Source organism: Littorina saxatilis, linkage group LG12 (assembly GCF_037325665.1).
Source record: "Littorina saxatilis isolate snail1 linkage group LG12, US_GU_Lsax_2.0, whole genome shotgun sequence".
Classification (NCBI taxonomy): Eukaryota; Metazoa; Mollusca; class Gastropoda; order Littorinimorpha; family Littorinidae; genus Littorina; species Littorina saxatilis.
In genome coordinates this window covers 41,521,844-41,537,432 of record NC_090256.1, presented here as the reverse complement: position 1 = coordinate 41,537,432, position 15,589 = coordinate 41,521,844, and the positions used below count along the sequence as shown (strand labels likewise).

Sequence of the window (15,589 nt, the reverse complement as noted above, 5' to 3'; positions counted from 1 at the left end):
AGGAAATTAAATTGGTCATCAGCACATATAGGTCATTAATTAATATTAAACTCGTAAAAACGTAAAAATATGGACCCAGTGCTGACAACAAGAGGAGCAAACAAGGGCAGCTCACTCTGCGCCCCCTAGTTCCGGTTATCAGAGAGAGGCTACCGTGCCCTAAAATCTGATTGGTCGAAACGCTGGGGGCAAAGGTTATACGAAAAAGGTCTATTGGGCGCCCAGGCTCCTAATATGGACCATTTGTGAATTTTTTTGTAATTAATTTTTGCTGAATGTCTATCAGAACTATTTCACTCTAATTAGGCCAAACGGACTACCAAACACAAAATGAAACTTCTTTGCAAGAAAACAAGCTAGTTATCGGCATAAAACAAAAAGTGGTCCATATTAGGACCCCTTCCCCTATGTTGCCTGAATGGCAGGGTAAAAACGGTCATACACGTAAAAGTCCACTCGTGCTAAAAACATGAGTGTACGTTGGAGTCAAAGCCCAAGAACGAAGAAGAAGAAGAAGGTATTTATTGTACACATAGCCCAATCAATTTGCTACCTAATTCTTGCAATATCACAAAAATGCGCTGCCCACGCGATTTACCGCAATGTTTTTCCTCGCCCAAGTGCCGAAAATGATGCTGTACGAACGGAAACATCCGGTGTACGAACGATATAGCCGGAATCAGTTGACACACCGTGGTCAAAACTGGATTGGCGAAACCACAGGCACTCGTCACGAGGTGGGCGGGGCCTATGTCTTGGCTGTCACTTGCGCACAGGCCCCGCCCACTTTGATCCCGACTGGGCGAAACTTTGCTTCATCTCTCCTCACTGCGTCATTAGTTTTGACGTCATGGCATGCGTCATATGTTCATGGTTTCATTGACCAGTCTCTTCACGTTTGTTGGCAAAGAGGTGTCTCGTTTACTGGAGTTTCATGGTGTCAGGGTGGCTTCCTGGTCAGAGAGTGTCAAAGATCTATGTTTTTGTGGAAAATGCTCAGTGGTCCAGTGAACGATACCTTCCGCCTGTGGTCAGAGAAGCGACGATCAACAGAGTTGCCTGTTGTGCGGGCGTTGTTAGTGTGTGCTATGTCGTTGGTCTACGCACACAGGGAAGACGAAGGTGAGATAAGATCGACATGTCTCTCACAAACAGACTTTCAACCAAGCAGCCATGCATTCGTTTACAGCCTCAATAGAACTGAACTATTTAAATAGTGTTAATTTGAAGTAAAGAAGAACCTCCCTTTAAAGACAACCCCTCCCCCATTTGAAAACATCCCTCTCTGTATTATCGTACGTCTGTCAATTTACCATACCTCAATTGTAAGACTATCGATTAAAAGAATAAACCTTCCAATTACAGCGTCTCTTTAATGAACCTCGATCTCTATGGAAATGGAATCTCTAATGTCAAAAACCAAACAAAGTAAAAAAAAAAAAAAAGATAAAAAAAAAAGACGTCATGGCGTGAATAAGGGTGTCACGTCAATATTCTGTCACTTCTTCTGCATGTCTAATGAGGAACTGACAAAGAATTTGCAGAACAATTAAATTTTGTCTTGGTGATTTTAAAGGCTATCAGCAGTAGAAAAGTAATCGCCAGGCTGTGCATCTATATATATATATATATATACGACTTGTGTGTGTGTGTGTGTGTGTGTGTGTGTGGTGTGTGTGTGTGTCCGCGATGCACGCCCAAGGTTCTCGATGGATCTGTTTCAAATTTGGTGGCCATATTCAGCTACACCCCGGACACAACCTGCTCGATGAGATATTTCAACACGTGCTCTCAGCGCGTAGCGCTGAACCGATTTTGGTTTTTCTCAGGATCCATTCCCAGTAACTCTTCCTTATCTTCTCCAGTGTTTTCAGCGTTTATCTCCCTTCCTTCGTGTGGCGTCAATCCATATTCCCGTTTCTATTTTTAGAAGGTCACTGTCGACAACGCTCAATCCATATTCCCGTTATACTATTTTTACTCTTCTCCAGTGTTTTGCGCGTTTATCTCCCTTCCTTCGTGCGGTGCGCCGGCAAAGCCGGCGTACACCCGGCAAAGCCGGGTCCCCGGCGCAGCCGGGTATTCGGCTCGACTTCTTCCCGGCGAAGCCGTACCCGGCGAAGCGGGTATTCATCTAGTATATAATACGTATGGCTTGCTGTGTCGTACCAGGTTTACACGAGTTGTTTTTTTTTTAATATTGAACTGCGAGCGAGACCAAGTGGGCACGGAAAAGATCCTGTAATCCATGTCAGAGTTCGGTGGGTTATAGAAACACAAAAATACCCAGCATGCTTCCTCCGAAAGCGGCGTATGACTGCCTTAATGGTGGGGTAAAAACGGTCATACACATAAAATTCCACTCGTGCAAAAACACGAGTGTACGTGGGAGTTTCAGCCCACGAACGCAGAAGAAGAAGTAAATGTAGAAAAGAGAACATACTCTGGAAAGTGTGGCGTGACGTGTTAGTTCTAAAATTCCTCGAAAGGAAATAGCGAGCGCAATGTTTTTTTCTTTAATGACTTTTGTCTCGGTGACCTTGGCATCATAAGCAGTGAAAAAACAGGTCGCTGCCAGACTTGCTTGACATGACCTCATTAACATGGTATACACACGTGTGATTTTGAGCGATTATTATCTCATGAATATCTCTCTCACGTATGTAGGATAATGTCTGATACAAACGAAGATGATTCATTTGTGTATCATTTCTTTCTTTGTTCAGCTCGGTGTACTCCCCAGCATGTTCACATTGCGTACGGTGATGCTCTGGACCGGATGGTCATCGTGTGGGCAACGAGGGGCAACTGCACAACGCTGCTCGAGTTCGGCATATCCTCATGGCAACTGGACCAGCATTCTGCCGGCAACAGCGTGGCATTTTGGGAGCAAAACTTGAAGGGCTTGCATATCATTCACCGTGTTGAACTGACGGTGAGTGTTCATTTTGACATGCAAGTTGTAGCAAATTCAGGGCATTGCTTGCCTAACTGTGCACTTCATCAAACTGACCGTTAGCGTCTATCAAGAACATTCATAGCTAAATTCAGTGCAGTTGTGCAGAGATGTGATGATTTGTGTATCTTCTATCTATATATACGACTTGTGTCTGTGTGTGTGTGTGTGTGTGTGTGTGTGTGTGTGTGTGTGTGTGTGTGTGTGTGTGTGTGTGTGTGTGTGTGTGTGTGTCCGCGATGCACGCCAAAGGTTCTCGATGGATCTGTTTCAAATTTGGTGGGCATATTCAGGTAGGCCCCGGACACAACCTGCTCGATGAGATATTTCAACACGTGCTCTCAGCGCGCAGCGCTGAACCGATTTTGGTTTTTCTCTGGATCCATTCCCAGTAACTCTTCCTTATCTTCTCCAGTGTTTTCAGCGTTTATCTCCTTTCCTTCGTGTGGCGTCAATCCATATTCCCGTTTCTATTTTTAGAAGGTCACTGTCGACAACGCTCAATCCATATTCCCGTTATACTATTTTTACTCTTCTCCAGTGTTTTGCGCGTTTATCTCTCTTCCTTTGTGCGGTGCGCCGGCAAAGCCGGCATACACCCGGCAAAGCCGGGTCCCCGGCACAGCCGGGTATTCGGCTCGACTTCTTCCCGGCGAAGACGTACCCGGCGAAGTGGGTATTCATCTAGTATATATATATACGACTTGTGTCTGTGTGTGTGTGTGTGTGTGTGTGTGTGTGTGTGTGTGTGTGTGTGTGTGTGTGTGTGTGTGTGTGTGTGTGTGTGTCCGCGATGCACGGCGAAAGTTCTCGATGGATCTCTTCTAAATTTGGTGGCCATATTCAGGTACACCCCGGACACAACCTGGTCGATCAGATATTTCAACACGTGCTCTCAGCGCGCAGCGCTGAACCGATTTTGGTTTTTCTCTGGATCCATTCCCAGTAAAAATGAGTAACTCTTCCTTATCTTCTCCATTTTTTCAGCGTTTATCTCCCTTCCTTCGTGTGGCGTCAATCCATATTCCCGTTTCTATTTTTAGAAGGTCACTGTCGACAACGCTCAATCCATATTCCCGTTATACTATTTTTAGAAGGTCACTGTTACTCTTCTCCAGTGTTTTGCGCGTTTATCTCCCTTCCTTCGTGCGGTTCTCCGGCAAAGCCGGCGTATTCGACTCGACTTCTTCCCGGCGAAGCCGTACCCGGCGAAGCGGGTATTCATCTAGTATATATATATATATATTATGTCTATGTTTTTTCTCCGTTTTTCTTTGACAGTATTATTCCAGCGTCGCGGACGACGCTGGTATCTGTGGTTGGGAAGAACGTGCCTGTGGAGAATTAGTCTCCAAGCCAAAGCGCGCTGACTCTCCAAGCCAAAGCAATTTCAAAGCTGAAAAAAAATGTACAATTTACGCGAAACGATTAAACACAGCTTTCGGGTGTTTTTTTTAATCTAAGATGTACATAAATATACCACTCCGACCATAAGGAAAAGAAAAAAAGACACACAAAAAAAAAAGACCGAGAGGAGCCGAGTCAATCCGAGACCAACTGAGAGGACGTGTTTCGCGCCGTTTCGACGTCGTTTGTTCAGATGCGGCCGGTTGGATCAGTTGCGGTCATACAGGGGCGCCTTGCACAAGAAAAGATCTTCAACAATCCCGATCATCATCATGGTACAATAATGTTTTGTGCGCCCCCATGTATGTGTTCTGTGCTAATAATGCACGGTTGTGAAATGTCCGTACACATTTTGTGGCACTATGTAATTGTTAGTGCATCCTCCTGCGGATGCTTCGTGCTAAAAATGCACTTCCATTAAAATATTGTACGCTCATGTCAGTAATATATTTTCAATTGTTTCTCTGTCAATTTCAAGTGTTTGTTTCCAATTACTTCAGTATCTCCCTGTTGCAATTCCAGGTGATTCATTATGCATGTGCCAATTTGAGGTGTTTAATTCTGATTCCTGTATTTACAGTGTGAATTAAAACTATTGTTTTCAAACATTCCTATGACACCTGGTAATGGTTCTGTGGTTTTGTTTTTAATTTGTATTTTGTTTTTCTGCAATAAATATTTGAAATGGATCTGAGGCCGACTTACTACTTTTAGCACTCTTTTTCACCACATTCCCACGTACAGATATTGCAATATCAACTCTTCCTTTCTACCTGTTTCAAACAAGCTCTATTTTTTAATTAAAAAGTTTTTACTAAATGTCTTAACATAGAGGGGGGAATCGAGACGAGGGTCTTGGTGTATGTGCGCGCGTGTGTGTGTGTGTGTGTGTGTGTGTGTGTGTGTGTGTGTGTGTGTGTGTGTGTGTGTGTGTGTGTGTGTGTGTCTGTCTGTCTGTGTGTGTGTGTGTAGAACGATTCAGACTAAACTACTGGACCGATCTTTATGAAATTTGACATGAGACTTCCTGGGAATGATATTCCAGGACGTTTTTTTTTTTGGTTTTTGTTTTATAAACGTCTTTTATGACGTCATATCCGGCTTTTTTGTACAAGTTGAGGCTGCACTGTCACACCCTCATTTTTCAATCAAATTGATTGAAATTTTGGCCAAGCAATCTTCGACGAAGGCCGGACTTCCGTATTGCATTTCAGTTTGGTGGCTTAAAAATTAATTAATGACTTTGGTCATTAAAAATCTGAAAATTGTAAAAAAATAAATAAATTATAAAACGATCCAAATTTACGTTCATCTTATTCTTCATCCTTTTCTGATTCCAAAAACATATAAATATGTTATATTTGGATTAAAAACAAGCTCTGAAAATTAAAAATATAAAAATTATGATCAAAATTAAATTTCCGAAATCGTTTTAAAAACTATTTCATCTTATTCCTTGTCGGTTCCTGATTCCAAAAACATATAGATATGATATGTTTGGATTAAAAACACGCTCAGAAAGTTAAAACGAAGAGAGGTACAGTAAAGCGTGCTATGAAGCACAGCGCAACCGTTACCGCGCCAAACAGGCTCGTCACTTTCACTGCCTTTTGCACTAGCGGCGGACTACGTTCAGTTTCATTCTGTGAGTTCCACAGCTTGACTAAATGTAGTAATTTCGCCTTACGCGACTTGTTTTTTCTTGTGGCTGTTTGATCAATTCATAGCAAGCATTGACTGAAATAAACAATTTATATATCCAGCACAACATGCAATTCATTGACTTTTGACCCTAACCTTTTAACACTTCCCAAAATAAATCTTTGGTGGACATTGCATCGACGCTGTTCATTTTGAATGAACATTTTTCTTGTCATTAATTAAGCTGGTAGAGCGTTCATAATGTCCCCATTGTTTGCCTGTGTTGTTCTTGTTGGAGAACAAAAATCAGTGCAGTGCCCTCCTGGGAAAGTATCTTTGATTTTTTGGTTTTGCTCTGTGCGTATTTTTTTGTTTTTGTTTTTTGTATCTGTTTTTAGTGTATACTTTTTGCAAAGGGTAGGTAATGAATAAAATTAATCATAGTTGCTGAGTTAGGGTAAAAGGAGGAATACATAATGGTCAGGAACATGATTTTACCACAAGATCTTTTATGATGGGATAGTGTGGTTATACAGTGGTCGCCGCTTAATAAAAAAAACGCTCGCGCTGGACCCGAGTACTCTTCAGACATTCACACACACACACAGTGACACACACACACACACACACACACACACACACACACACAGACACACAAACACTCACACTCTCTCTCTCTCCCTCACTCCCTCCCTCTCTCTCTTTCTTTCTTACACACACACACACACACACACACACACACACACACACACACACACACACACACACACGAGTACAGACTCATGTACGCACACACACACACACACACAAACACACACACACACACACACACACACACACACACACACACACACACACACACACAGTAACACTAACACATGTGCACAAAATGAACACACACACACACACACGCGCGAGAGAAAAAGACTACAGGGCGGCATTGGCGTCAAAGACTTTCGACCGTGACGTAATTACGTCACTATTCTTGATTTACGGTACCATTCGGCGGCTTTGCTACGAGTATGCCATAGTCTTGGTTGGCCGAGACCTTGCACCGTTCTATCAGACTGCCTGGCTGGCTGTTGCACCGCGAATTCCTCCCACCGCCAAGTCGTTTTTGACTCACATGCGAAGCAAAAGTGAGTCTATGTACTCACCCGAGTCGTCCGTCCGTCCGTCCGGACGTCCGTCCGTCCGTCCGTCCGTCCGTCCGGACGTCCGGAAAACTTTAACGTTGGATATTTCTTGGACACTATTCAGTCTATCAGTACCAAATTTGGCAAGATGGTGTATGATGACAAGGCCCCAAAAAACATACATAGCATCTTGACCTTGCTGCAAGGTCAAGGTCGCAGGGGCCATAAATGTTGCCTAAAAAACAGCTATTTTTCACATTTTTCACATTTTCTCTGAAGTTTTTGAGATTCAATACCTCACCTATATATGATATATAGGGCAAAGTAAGCCCCATCTTTTGATACCAGTTTGGTTTACCTTGCTTCAAGGTCAAGGTCACAGGAGCTCTTCAAAGTTGGATTGTATACATATTTTGAAGTGACCTTGACCCTGAACTATGGAAGATAACTGTTTCAAACTTAAAAAATATGTTATGCTTTCATCATGAGACACATTTGGTCACATATGATCAAGGTCAAGGTCACTTTGACCCTTATGAAATGTGACCAAAATAAGGTAGTGAACCACTAAAAGTGACCATATCTCATGGTAGAAAGAGCCAATAAGCACCATTGTACTTCCTATGTCTTGAATTAACAGCTTTGTGTTGCATGACCTTGGATGACCTTGACCTTGGGTCAAGGTCACATGTATTTTGGTAGGAAAAATGTGTAAAGCAGTTCTTAGTGTATGATGTCATTGCTATGTCAAGGTCAAGCATGTGAGTCGTATGGGCTTTGCCCTTCTTGTTTTCTTGTTTATTTCGCATTTAGGTCCCAGGTAACATTATGAAGTTTTAATACGATCAATCGGACCTATTATCAAGTTAGTGTATCAACTTTTGAACGAGCTGCGCCCAGTAGTTTCCCAGCAATAAGCTGTTAAGTCGAGACACACACACACACACACACACACACACACACACACACACAGACAGACAGACAATTAAAGTCTGCTGAGCCCTAGTACTAGCGTACTCGGGGATAAAGCCACTTCTGGACTGACGAAAAATGGCTTTAATAAGCGGCGGATTTATTAACCGGCGGTCCAGGAATACGTCAATTTCGAAAGAAAAAAAATCTTCTCTTTTGTTTACGTCACTCAGTCACTTTCTTTCGTCATTTACACTTGTTTGAATCTAAACAAAACTTCACGAAGGATGTGGAACTTTTGTTTTAATTATGTACATGTACATGTACGTGTACTTTGATCACTTCGGTACATCAATAATTTCACTGTCACCGTCACGAATCATTACTCGGCAGAGAAGAACGATTTTATGAGTGTGTGTTTGTTGGTCGTCTTCCACATCAGAACAAAATAATGTGAGTTTATGTCACAAACTACGTGATTTCTCTGAGAAAACTGGCTTTAATAAGCGGCGGGTTGGTTTTATTAACCGGCTTTTTCTGATACATAAGATATAGTGAAAAATCCGGACCGTCTGAAATCGGCTTTTATAAGCGGCTGGCTCTATTAACCGCGGTTTTATTAAGTGGCGTCCACTGTATACTGTTCCAATGTTTGTGGCATCAGAGTTCGTGACATATAAATATCGGAACCTGATCTGTTTTACTTAACTATCTGGATATTAAAGTGTGTAATCTGTCTTTTTAATCACACTGTGTCTCCCAGATGCGAACTGCCCAGGTTAAAGACAATTAATAAAACTAAAAAGGAAGAACTTTGTCTTACCAGGACCTGGCAGCTTCTGCAACATATTTTTACCGCCCTATGTCCAACAACTATGGGAAGGGACCATTTTACTTCAAGACTCCACGCACTGATCTGGTCAGTATGTCCATGTTTGTGTGTGTGTGTGTGTGTGTGTGTGTGTGTGTGTGTGTGTGTGTGTGTGGTGTGTGTGTGTGTGTGTGTGTGTGTGTGTGTGTGTGTGTGTGTGTGTATGTGTGTGTCCAAGCATGTGTGTGGTTTACATGCACAGATGTGCTCTTGTGCTTTTTTTTCTATTTTTTTTTTAATACATGCAGGTATTCAAAGTGGAAAAAGGGTGTGACACAGGGCATAGAGAGATAATATAATGTGTGAGTTACATGAGTCTGTACTCTGAGTGACATATCCAAAAGGTTTCTGTTTGTCTCTTGGCGTCACATGATTATGTTAATTTATCCTGTCTGTCACTGGGTATAGTTTAGCTGCGGGGCTAGCTGCGGGGCTAGCTGCGGGGCTTTAAAAAAATTATTTAAACAAAAAAGTAAAGCAACTTTTATTTCGTGCTAAAGAAGAAAATTTGTTAAAGACGATTAAATTAGTACTATTTTGTGTTAAAAGGGTCAAGTGCCTTAAATGGGTAAACAGACCTGGGATCCCATACGATTTCGCCGTATTTTGTATGCATGATTGTCTAGAATACGACCAGTGCGGTCACTGGAGAAAAAAATACACCTAGAAATATTCCTAGACTACTTTTCTTCACAAGCGCATCCCGAAGCCGATCCAGTAGTTTGACACATGATTACAGTTTTTGTCAGTAAATATGGATCGAAGCATTTGTTTTAAATGTTTTTGTAAAGTTAATTAACCGTACAACCGACGCGTGTGAAGCATGTTTGAATCATGGATTTTTGAATGCTGTGTGGAGTACGCTCATTTTTTCTGAAAATACACCAAATTTGTATGAGAATACTAGTGCATAACATTAACAGGGGTTCCCAGGTCTGGGTAAAATTTCAACCCCGAACGAGCCTGAGTAACGCACCACACTGACTTCTCTACTGTGCTGGGTGCATGTTTCTTTCCCACCTGTCAAATTCCGTTTCACTGCATTCCTTAGTCGGGTTCTGTCCTATAAGCATGACTGTTTTAAGAAGCATGAGAGTTCAAACGAATATATTAAAATGTTACACATGGAGCGTGGGGTTTGTTTTGGGTATTTATGTGAGTTTTAATTTTTTCTCTTGATTTGTGAAAATGTACCTGTACCGGGCTCCAAGCTGGAAACAAGTTATTTTAACAGAAGATAGTACTAATTGTCCTAAACAACTTTTCTTCTTGCATGATCACGATATATAAAATTCAATATTTTTCAATAATTAAAAACGTCCTCCACCTGCCAATTCGGCCTCACTATATATATAACATATCCAACAAGTTATAGTTTTTCTGTCACATGATTTTAATTTACCTTGAATATGTTCAATTGAGTTTAAGTTGTCTTTTACATGATTTTGTTTACTATATATACCTAGTCTGTTACTGGGTGACATATCCAACACGTTTCAGTTGTCAAATGCCCCATAGTCAACTTATGCTCAGACCTGCTAGTGCCTTATCCTGCTTCGTGTGTACATGCAAGCACAAGACCAAGTACGCACGGAACAGATCCTGTAAACCATGTCAGAGTTTGGTGGGTTATAGAAACACGAAAATACCCAACATGCTTCCCCCGAAAGCGGCGTATGGCTGCCTGAATGGCAATAAACAGTCATACTCGTAAAAACCCACTCGTGCAAAATATGAACATGTGTGAACGTGGGAGTTTCAGCCCATGAACGAAGAAGAAGACGAAATGTCCCATAGCCTTTTTCTCCCAGGCTGAACCTTGACGAGGCAACATATCCAACAAGTTTCAGGTCCTCTGTTTCATAATTATGTGTGTCGAGAGAACTGACCCTTCCATTTGTGTGTGACAGGGCTGGTCTCCAAAATTCTTGGTGTTTGGAGACCTAGGCGTGCACACCAAGACCATTCCAACCCTGGTGGAGGAAGCCCGGAAAGGAGAATATACAGCACTGCTCCACATCGGCGACTTTGCCTACGAGCTGAAGGACGGGGGTGGCGTGGTCAGTTCGCTAATGGACCGAATATACCTGCGCAGTTTCAGCGGCACAGACGACGCACTGCCTATTATTTATGCCGCGATAGGGATTATGACGAGTACTTGGCCTGTTTTCGTTTCATGCAACGTGTAGCGGGCTGAGATAATCTGCAGTGCGTCGTCGGTCCTGCTGAAGTTACATATGTGCACATTGTTTTTTGTTTTTTTCTCGTTTTCAGAAGTAGGCCGGATTATTTCATTGAACCGTAAAATTAGTCTGCACACCAGCAGAAGCGTTTCTATCGCCAAACTTTAGTATGATCTCGCCGAGTAGGCTGAATGATCACAATGTTGTGCTGGGAAACTGACCATTATGTGTGTAGTGGAGGAGTGGAAGGGGTGGTAATAGACACACGAAGCCCAAGTCCAAGCGTCTTGTTTCAACTTTTTATTCAAGAAAACAATGCAAGGAAACGTAGAGGCCGAAGGCGAAACCCGTAGACAGCAAAGCAAGTGTAGTGTCGTGTTCAGCTGCTAGGAGCGAATGCATGCTTATGCGACGAAAATACAGTTTAACGACCTCTCTGCTTAGAGCAATTTGGGTCAAAGATATCAGAGCCGAAGCTCTACGATGTGTGCCTGGACCATGCTTATGCCGGTGTCCGGCCTATACTTATAGCCCCGGCGCGGACTGCACAGAAAGCACCGTCCGGCGGTGATGAAAATCGGACTGAATACGGCCAGAAACACGGAATCTGTGTTTCTTACACTTGCTTTACCCTACGTTATTTAAACAAATACATAACCAATCATAACAAACAATACATCAAATTAAAGCTACGACCTTTAGCTTTCCATTGCAATAGATCACATTTCGTAAAAACTTATATTTATTTAGTAGGATGCAAAAACAATGGTCCTAGTGAAGGCACTGAACCAACTTCAGTGCGGAAAATTACAAAACTCTCTAAACTGGAATAATGGACAAACTCATAAATCATACAGATAAAAAGAAGAACCCTAGACAAACATCATGATATGCGTTACTTGGGGGAAAATTATACATTGACTTAGTACGAAGCGGTAAAGTCCGAAAGTAAATGGAATCGGCTAAATTCCTGCGCGAGTACCTGTCTGCATAAATTAGCAATCTTTGCAGAGGAACCAAGCATCACTCATTACAACCAAATCCTTATAAACAAACTAAAATCATAGGCAACATAGGTACGGGATATGTAATAGTGATACAAAAATGACAAAACAATGATTGAAAAGACAAAGATGAGTTTGTGAGAATCAATTTCTCTCGACGATACATGAAAACCGGTCAAGGTCAGAGTGACGCTTTGGTCAGTTCGAAGCATTATCGTAAATAACACAATAATATGCAGCCATCCAGCCTAATCAGTGACTTCTATGCAAACCTAAATATAATTAGGACCGTATCAAAGATAAAAGGGACTTTGAAAGATAGAAGTTAGGTAGATATATAAAGAAAGGTATTGTATTAGAATTTGCGCCGGCAAGGTGCGCGCGCATCATCGTATCGTCTGCTATGGGATGGGTTATCCCGTTTGTACTGTACACAAGGCTGTTTCGCTATGCGATGATTAGAGTGTTTAGGGTAGCGAAGTGCACTTTGCTACATGTGTATGTTTCAATTTCACATCTTTCTTACCTCAGGGTTTCAAAGAGGCGAGTCTGCAGTTCGTATTAGGTACATGTATCCCAGACAAGCATAGATGTTGAACCATATTTTGTCTTCTGATGTCAAAAGTAGTCTGAAGAATGTATGTTTTTGTGTGCAATATTCAAGAGATGCAAAAATGTAGGCTAATTACAAAAACAAGGTCCATTAACAGCATGCAGAGGTTTTAGACTGGACTTGTCAGAATGCTAAAATTATATTCCGGTGATAATTTTTATTCTGCACAAGACCAGACAGTAGAATTGTAATATGCTTTGAAATGGAAGGTCCATGATTTGAACTTGGACAAATCTGTATGCTTCCCACCACAACGATGTTATCTTTTATGACTCTGAACAAAATGTCCTTTTTTTCATGCAATTTGTTTGCTGTGGTACTGTTTCGTGTTTGTCTCACAGAAACAGTCTTTATTGATGGCCGCAGGAGCGGTCATCTATTGCAACGCACTGGGAGAGTTGACATGTCTCGTTTTGTTACCGTTCTCACGAGATCAGTTACAGTTTTTCACTCTCTCTCTCTCTGTATGTATGTCTTTGTCGGTGTCTCCCTCTGAGTCTCTCCGCTTCTGTTTTTCTATGTCTGTCTCTGTCTATGTGTGAGTGTGTGTGTCTCTCTCTCTCGCTCTCGCTCTCATCCGACTCCTGGCTCACAGGTCAAAGCAGAGGTTAACTTGAGTGCACGTGTACCTAGCAGGAGGGGGGGTGATTTCTTCAATCAGTCTCTCTCTCTCTCTCTCTCTCTCTCTCTCTCTCTCTCTCTCATCCGACTGGCACACAGGTCAAAGCAGAGGTTAACTTGAGTGCACGTGTACCCAGCAGGAGGGGGGTGATTCGGGTTAGAAGTTGGGTAAGCACTTTGGTCTTCAGTCTTTGGGTTATAGCTTTCAGTGGAGAAGATGCCAACATGAAATTGCACTATGCTCTACTATTTATTGTCCTTGTCTATCGGACACGAGGAAGGGAAGCTACAATCGCCCCAGGCCATATATACTCATTGTTTCCTGAGCCTGGACCATTGACACGGTTACCTCATAGATCTGTTCATTCTTCAGTTTGTCGGTGTCAAAAGTTATACCCCCATTCCACACAGCCGTTCTAGGTCCCGTTTCCGTACCAACCAAGGACTGCTGCCACAACAATGGAACGCTGCGCAAACGGCCGTTTTTGGCATCTTTCAGCAGCGTCTATTAGTCTGACCATAGTGGCAGCCGTCCTTGGTCGGTAAGGGAACGGGACCTAGAACGGATGAATGGTATGATAACTCAGTGTGTGAGAGCGCTACCGTTGCGTTACCGTTGTTTTAAGTTCCTTTAACGATCCAAGCGTTCCGTTACCGATGCGGGTTGAGGTTCCATTACCGTTCATTCTGATCGGGAGGGGAACGGCTAAAAATTTGAACATGCAACCCAAGCTCAACCGTCCCTACCGTTCAAAGCAGTTCCGTTAACGATCAGTTACGTTCATTGCGGTTCTCTCCCGATCCATCCGGCGTGCCCGCACCGTTCCTTGGTCGGAACGGGAGCGGGACCTAGAACAGTTGTGTGGAAAGGGGGTATAAGACTCGACCACTTGGCTTATGGTGGAGAAAGATGGAAGATCTCTGGATATAATTTAAGAGGAGTAGTCTTCCTTTTAGAAAATGTGTACTCTGCCTTGCAGATTAGAAATTTGTGCTGTCGGGGCGGCTGGGTAAAGGGAGTGGAGGGTAAGGGGGTGGGGGTGGGTAAGCGAGGGGAAAGAGAGACGAAAGAGAAAACTGGACAGGGAAAAGCCACTGCCTGAAGTATTCAATAAAGCCACACACACACACAAAAATACCACATATGCAGGTTTTCAATTCATATTTTTGGAAAGTATCAGCACAAGCATGTGTGCCTCTGTGAGTATGTTCGTCGCTGCTTTCATGTGGTGCCTGTATCCTCAGGAATTTGAGGATTTCTTTTATCTCTCTTTTTCTGACACTGTTGATATAACGTCATTTTTACAGGACAGTGTTTTTCCTTTCAGTTATAAGTTGTAGTAGTTTGACCTTATTGTTTTAGGACAAGTAGAGCTCGTTCACCAGTAGGGCAGTAGCAAAGACTCGCTCAGTCCGTCAGTGTGCCTGAGTATGTGTGATAGGGAGGGGTAGGGGCTCTCCCGTGACCGGCCACCTGCAATCAATCAATCAATCAATAGAATTTATTTCCAAAATGCAAAAGCACATGATTTTGTTTTGAATGTTGCAGTAAATCATATATCCACGTCCACACTCACATTCACACCCATGGTTAAATACTATTTGCACAACCGACTAGAGTCTCCCCCTTTCTCCCACCCACCCCCCCAAAAGAAGCACAGGACTAGTGTACTGCTCTGCATGAGCGTCCACACAAGCACCAACAACAGATTCAGAGTGCAGACAAGATGGCCTCTGGGAAAAAACTGTTCCTGAAACGACTAGTTCTAGTCTTCAGGGCTCTAAACCGCTTGCCCGAGGGGAGAAGCTCAAACAGAGGGTTGGCTGGGTGAGTGGTGTCGCCGATGATACTATTGGCTCTCCGGATGAGCCGCGTGTTGTACAATGAGGCGATGGATGGTAAGTCGCACCCAACTATCCGTGATGCCTGTCTCACGATCCTATCCAGTTGTGCTTTCTCTTTTTCACTAGCGCCACTATACCACACAGAGATCGAGAAGCACAAGATGCTTTCCACTGTAGCTTTGTAGAATTGCTCAAGGATGCTACCGTTAAGTCTAAATTTTTTCAATTGTCTCAGAAAGTGTAGGCGCTGCTGGCATTTTTTGACAATTGACTCGGTGTTTTGGTTCCACGAGAGGTTGCTTGAAATGATGGTGCCTAAAAATCTGAAAGTCTCAACCTGCTCTACCACGTCCCCATTTATCAACAAAGGATCGAGTGGATCCTTCGACCTTCTGAAATC

General features: G+C 42.8%; 1 protein-coding gene across 1 annotated transcript in view; it reads left to right on the top strand.

The window, feature by feature from the left end:
• Positions 1-863: 863 nt before the first annotated feature.
• Positions 864-15,589, top strand: part of LOC138983095 (acid phosphatase type 7-like) — a 34,623-nt gene continuing 19,897 nt past the window's right edge. The window contains exons 1-4 of the mRNA XM_070356503.1: positions 864-1,122; positions 2,727-2,935; positions 8,879-8,971; positions 10,834-10,983. Of these exons, the coding sequence (XP_070212604.1) occupies positions 978-1,122; positions 2,727-2,935; positions 8,879-8,971; positions 10,834-10,983 (597 nt within the window). The 5' untranslated portion in view covers positions 864-977. The remainder of the gene's footprint in view (positions 1,123-2,726; positions 2,936-8,878; positions 8,972-10,833; positions 10,984-15,589) is intronic.